General features: G+C 43.6%; 1 protein-coding gene across 2 annotated transcripts in view; it reads left to right on the plus strand.

Moving 5' to 3' along the window:
* Window positions 1-6920, plus strand: part of TMEM184A (transmembrane protein 184A) — a 30036-nt gene extending 23116 nt beyond the window's left edge. The window contains exons 8-9 of one of the 2 annotated variants that reach the window (XM_027875099.1): window positions 1884-2081; window positions 4223-6917. In XM_027875099.1, the coding sequence (XP_027730900.1) occupies window positions 1884-2081; window positions 4223-4464 (440 nt within the window). In that variant the 3' untranslated portion in view covers window positions 4465-6917. Of the gene's footprint in view, window positions 1-1883; window positions 2082-4222 lie in introns of both variants that reach the window. The other variant, XM_027875100.1, reaches the window with a different exon arrangement.

The following is a 6920-nucleotide window of genomic DNA, read 5'->3' on the forward strand; positions in this document are numbered from 1 at the left end:
GTGACATAAGATACATGAGTGATAGAAGTGATATGAGATATATGAGTGATGTAACATATGTGAGTGATAGAAATAATATATGTGAATGGTATAAGATATGAGTGATATAAGTGATATAAGGTATATAAGTGACATGAGTGATAGAAAATATATAAGATTTATGAGTGATATAAGTGATGTAAGATATGTAAATGATAGAAATGATATAAGATATATGAATGATATAAGTGATGTAAGACATATGTGTGATATAAGTGATATAAAATATATGAATCATACAAGTAATATATATGAGTGATAGAAGACATAAGATGAGTCATACAAATGATGTGACATATATGAGTGATATAAGATATATGAAGTCATACAAGTGATACAAGATATATGAGTCATACAAGTGATATATATATGTGTATATATATATATAAGTGATATAAGATATATGAGTGATATGAGGAAGAGGTCACTTCTAACTGGAGTAATTTAAGAAGACTTTAAGGAAGAGGAGACATTTGAACTAAGTCTTAAAAGATGGGCAGGATTTCTACGTCACACCCAGCAAGTTGGCAAAGGTGACCAAAGATGGATATGGACATTTTTGGGTGGTGTGTGGGATGTGACTTGATCCAACTATTCTGGAAAGCAGTTTGGAATTATCCTAAGAAATTTACTAAGATGTCACATTGCCATTGACCCAGACCGCCTCCTGCTATACCCTAAGGAGGCCAAGACAAAATGAAAGGGCCCATATATTCACCAAAATAGTCATAACAGTACCATCTAGTGGTAGGAAAGAACTAGAAACAAAGTAGATGGCCATTGAGTAGGGGAATGGCTAAACAAGTTGTGGTATGTGAATGTAAAGAATATTACTGTGCTGCGAGAAATGATGACTATAAAGATTACAGAAAAGCATAGGAAGATTTATATGAACAGACACAAAGTGAAGTAAGCAGGTCCAGGAAAACATTATACACAATGACTACAGCAATGTAAATGGAAAAAACTCCACCCACCCCACACTCCCCACCTCACCCCCACCCCCAAAAAAGGGAAACTGAATACTGTATAATTAGAATGACCAAGCTTCGGTCTTGTAGTAAAATTAAGAAAACATATCTCCATCCATTCTTTTCAGAGATGGGAGACTGTGGGTGTGGTATAATAGTCTGTATACTATGTGGTCAATATATTGGTTGGTTGTGCTGAACTACTTTTTTCTACTTTCTCTTTATTTTTTGTTATAAAATATGATTTGACAGAGAGAGGAGGAAAAAGGAGTGGGATTTATTCATAAGTGAAGGTGATCAGAAGACATCAATTAAAATGTTTAATTAAAAATGAAAGATAGGAAGGATTTCAAATAGGAGAAAGAGGTGAAGAAAATAGACCCTTCCAAACAGAGAATGGTATGAGCAAAGATGCCTGTCCCCAGATCTGCAACTAAAGTGGTGAGAACAGAACCTTGCTCAGAGTACCAAACATTTGAGTGTGCCAATAGCATTGATCCTGGAAACATTTCTTCTATTGAGCAGCTACCTCTGCATCCCCAGCAGTATCCTGTCCTTCAGTAGGTTAAATATCCTCCATATCCTGGTGTTCCAGGATGAACTTTCTTCCACATCCCAGGAGAACTCCCCATCATGCCACATACCCACCCATCACCCTCCCTTATTTCAGGTACAAAAATTCCTAGTTATAACTCTGTACCAAAAAGGCCATGCCCAATTAAATGAATAGAGTTCATTTTCTATTATGGGAAACACAGCCAACCTCCTATTTTGTCATGGTGGAGCCTGGGGTAGCTGTGTCTCCCCATCAGCCATGTTATTTTTCCTTTCCTGTCTCTGACTCCAATGAGACTCTCAATGTTGCTCCCATAGGGATGCTGTTGGCCATCCTGGAAAAGTGTGGGGTGATCCCAGAGGTGCAGATCATTGACGGGAATGAGGTAGGGGCTGGGACAGTGGCTGCTGGCTACCAGAACTTCATCATCTGCATTGAGATGCTCTTTGCCTCTATTGCCTTACGCTATGCCTTCACATGCCAGGTGTACTCAGAGAAGAAGGAAAACTCACCAGGTAATTTGCTCAGGCTTCAGTCTCAAAGAAAGACTATCCCAAAGGCCAAGTGGGTGGTATTGAGACCTCCCAGTTTGTAGAAGGCATGAGTGATATGCCATAGGGTCCCATCAAGCTCAGGAACCAGGATGCAAAAGTGAACATTAGGAAGGAAGGACCAGACAAATTGTTGCTTTCTGGGGGTTTTGCCTCCTTATCGGGAAAACCCTGGCCAAATATCTGGGGCTCAATGGAGTTGAAGTTGGACACCAGTAATTCCACAGCTGGTCCAGATAGCTGAAAATGGGGATCTGAGCAAGAACTTCATTTGCAGCATAGAGCTCATCCTGGAAAGGATGGTAAAGGTCCTCTAGTCTAATTCCATTTTATTGTTAAGCAATCTGAAGCCCAAAAAGGTTAAATAAATCACCAAAGGTCACACAGAAGCAGAATTTGACCTCAATTCCTCTGACTCTTTGAGACACTATGCCATAGGTGATAGGGATTGGCCTCTGACCCAGGAAGACCTGGGTTCAAGTGCTATGTCTGACACATATTGGCTATAGGAACCTGGACAAATCACCTAACTTTTCAGTGCTCTGTCTAACTCTCTAAGGTTGGAAGTTGTGGAGAGGGTGCCAACCTGCACTGGTAAAGGGAGTTCCCTCACCCAGGAATCCCCTGTGTTGACAAAATCAGAAGTTTATTTCCTATCCCTATCTTTTGATCCTAAATCCAATGGTTTTGTTTTTTTTTTGTTTTGGTTTTTTTCCCTACCACACCAAATCCTGGCAGACAGATTCAGGGAAGGAACCTAGCTCAAAGGCTAAGCAGTCCCTGATGGCCAGAATGGAATGGAAGCTGAAAGGAAGTTGGTCCCAATTGGAATGGCCTTAGACAAGTATTTTGGGTATAATTCTCGTGCCCCTTCTGTCTGTGGATCATTTCTGCTCCCAAACAGTTACTGGATAGGATAGGGTTGCTTGATTAGACCCCAGTGAAGTGCTATTTTTTGCTTTTGAGTTTTTTTCTATCAAAAATCCCAAGCAAATGATCGCTTTGGTTCAGGACTACAAGAATAGAAACATGGTCCTACAACTAAGACACCAACTCACAGAACACCTGGGTAAGGGGAAGGCCGGGATAGGGTCCTCCTGGGTCACACTTAGGCAAATGGCTCATTTAAAAAGTGATTGGATCCAAAGGATGGAGACCAGCTGTCCTGTCTCCCATGGGTACTGAACAAGAGGTAATGAACTCAAACTGCAGTCAGGAGAGTTTTCAAGAAGTTATAAGCCACTTTCTGAATCACAGGGGTTGTTATTAAACTCTTGGACTCGGGGGGGAAAAAGTGTCATTTATATAGTTTTCCCAACAACTCTGTGAAATAGGTATGGCCAATATCACTATCTTCATTTTACAGATAACAATAGCTAGCTGTCCCTGACACTAGCTGTGTGAGGGACCCCGGGCAAATCCTTTAACTTCTCCGAGACTCAGTTTGCTTATCTGTAAAACGAGCATATTATCTGTAGTACCTACCTCACTGTTGATTGGGTTGTTTATGAGGCTCAAATGAGATTGTGTACGACACAACAAACTTTTGGGCTCTCTACAAATGCCAGTTATCATTATCTTTAAGAGTGAAAGCCATTCAACTATCTGAGATGGCCAGAAGCTTGTGGGCTGGTTCAGAGATTGGGAGCTGGAGCTGGAGACAGAGGATTGGGTCTGTCCCTTCCTCCTTTCCAGACCTAGAGACAGAATCAGAGACTTTATAGTTAGAGGGGACCTTAGCAGCCATCCAGTCCAACCTATACCTGCAAAGACATCACGCCATGACGTATGTGACAGTCCAGTCTCTAAGGAGAGAGAGCAACATAGAACGATTGCTACCTTGGGAGTCAAAGGACCTGGGCTGAAATGAATGCTCGGTGTGTTACCTTACGTTGGGCCAGTGTTTTAAGCCCTCTGGGCCTCAAGTTTCCTCATTTGAGAAATGAGAGGGATTAGGTAGCCTCCCAGTTCAGCTCCAGATTTGTGATCCTATTATCCTACCATCTCCCAAGGCAGCCTCTTCAATTTGGGGACGGTTCTTAATGTGAGGAGGTTTTTCTGGACCTCATATTAGCCTTGCACTCATTCTAACTTTCTGCCCTCAGTGACGGTGGCTCCCATGCAGAGTATTTCCAGTGGGCTCAAGGAGACCATAAGCCCTCAAGACATCGTCCAGGATGCCATCCACAACTTCTCACCTACTTACCAGCAGTACACTCAGCAATCTATGCAGGAGGTCAAAATACAGGGGCAGAATGGGAACACAACCTCTCCTTCCCATCCTCCTGGGGGCAAGAAGAGCAAAAACATAGAAAAGAGGATGTTAATCGTTTCAGATGAGCTGTAGGGGAGCTTCTGAGGGAGCAAGGACTTCATACCCTGGGAGTTAACTTTTGCTTGAGGAGCTGTTGTTGGACAGGAGTCAACATAACCCACCAAGACATGTGGAATGTGGGGGGAGGGGGTAGTGCATTCTCCCACCACCATCCCTCTTACCAATCCACCTAAGTTCTAAGAACCAGTCCTGACTATGGGAGAGGAAGAACATGAAACTACTCAGGAGAGGTCTTTTTCCAAGACTAGTTCTGTCCTGTTGTGACCATGGGTCTAGAGTCCTGCTGTGTTTTCGTATCTGATAGCCTGCCCCCACCCTCCACCCCCAATCCTCAGATTCTTTCAGTGACTGATAATGTACTTTCTTGCTGGGCTATTTGACTGGGGTCAATGCCTTCATCAGAGCTCACCAAGAGAGAACCCTCCTTTCCACAGTCAATCAACAATCATTAGGCATCAAGTGTGGCCCAGGAACTGTGCTAAATGTTGGGCATACAAAGACCAAAAAAAAAAAAAAAATACATTCATTCTCCTTCTTAAAGGGATTTCTGATTTTGAATAGGTAGTCTGAGGACTGGGGACACTTCTAAGCTGAGCTGACTTCTAAAGACTCCACCTTTGATCCAGAGATCACTTTCTTGGGAGTGTTACAGGTGGCAGCAGAAGAAGAGAATCCATGGAGTATCCTAAGTTTAGGGTAATGCTAGGACCTGCCCAGCTTCCCCCATGCAAGAAAGTGTTGTTCCTCAGTTACCCAGAACCCAGTGGACATTTGACTAGATGACACTTTTCAAAGTTCTCCCCTTCCCCCAGCTACAGCCAAGAACTAGAATGTCCTCAGGGGCTGCATCAGCCAAGCAAAGAGCTTTGGACTAGAATTTGTCAGAGGTGCCACCAAAGACCCTTCCCCAACCCTTGACACTGCTTGCTAACCGTCCCTGTCCTGAAGCAGATTGAACCAGGGGCCCAGACCTCACAAGCATGAGACAAGAGTGGGAAGGCTGTCCCAACTAGTCTGTAGAGGTTTGTATGGGTGAAAGGGACTTCTTCCTGGAGAGCTATTGCTTTCCACAGAGTGAACCTAGGTCTGGCTGAAAGCAGAGCTGTTACTGAGTTAGGAACCCATTTCTCCCCCTTTGGGGCTGTATAAACAAACATCAGTGCAGGCTGCATGGAGGAAGGGGGAGAAAACTTGTTTGCTTTCAGTCAACTCAACACCACAAGTATTTTACTAAGTGCCTACTATGTGCAAAGTACTAGGGATACAGGGACAGAATTGAAAAACAGTGCCTGCCCTCAGGGAACTTATATTCTTCTAGGGGATAAAAACAAACAGATAAGTAAATACCCGGAATTTGAGAAGGCAGGTTAGGGGAGAGTAAGCAGGTAACAACTAGGGGGATGTGGTAGCACATGAGCTGAGCCTTGAAAGAATCTAAGGTTTCTAAAGAAGTGGTGAGGGGAGGTGTCCCAGGTATGGGGGGAGAGGGGCAACCTATGCAAAGATGTAGAGGAGGCAAATGGGAGATGGAGTGCACGGTGAAATGCAGGCAACTGCAAATAGATACTGAGACTTGAGTAGATTATTTTTTTCCTGCTGGAGACACAGTGAGGTAAAGGATTGTCCCCTGGACAGATGTATATAATCAAGGTACATTCTGGGAGGATTAAAGACAAACAAACAAAACATGAACCATGGCCTTTCTTTTCCTTTCCCCAAAGACTGACAGAATTCTCTCCAGTGTTAGTACTTGGATGGAAGGGGATTGGCAGGTGATGGGAAAAGAGGGAATGAACAGGCTTTGGAAATTATGTCCAAAAGACTGATCAGCCTTTAAACAGCATCGGACCAGTGAAGTCTCACTCTTCAGTGACCAGCTTGGGAATCCCGAGGTACTCCCTTGTCTAGGAAGAAGGATGGGGGGAATGGGCTGTAAGCCACACGATCTCCTTTGCCAGCTGTGCCATGGGTCAGAGGATTGTGAGATATGCCACAATATGTCACAAGTTTCCAAGTGAATTGCTTTGATTTATGTATAAATGTTCTTTTGTTTTTGTTCCCCCCCCCCCCCAAGGGTCTATGTGGCTTCTATTTCTGTGTAATCAATCCCTTGGCTTAGCCAAACTTCATGTGGGGTCAGGCTGAAACTCTGCTCTGGGATGAAGGGTGTGGGGAGAAGCACAGGAGTTATCTTCTGCTACCCCTGAGTTTCCCCCAGCTATTAGGGGTGCACTCGAAGCCTGATGTCAACACCACCTTCTGTTTATGTGACACGATTGTGTTTTTCAGAGGTGATCTCATTCGCTCTTATGAGGTCATTCAGGGGGCAGGGACTGTTATCCCTTTTTAATTGAGGGAAAATTGAATACTTACTAGATAATTGTGCCCAAAGTCACCCCAAGTGAGCTAAGTTATGGCTAGAAGGGGAGGGGAAATGATAGTGGACAGATGTGTCCCTGGATTAAGAC

The sequence above is a fragment of the Vombatus ursinus genome, unplaced genomic scaffold, assembly GCF_900497805.2.
Source record: "Vombatus ursinus unplaced genomic scaffold, bare-nosed wombat genome assembly UNPS02014807.1, whole genome shotgun sequence".
In the NCBI taxonomy this organism is placed as follows: domain Eukaryota; kingdom Metazoa; phylum Chordata; class Mammalia; order Diprotodontia; family Vombatidae; genus Vombatus; species Vombatus ursinus.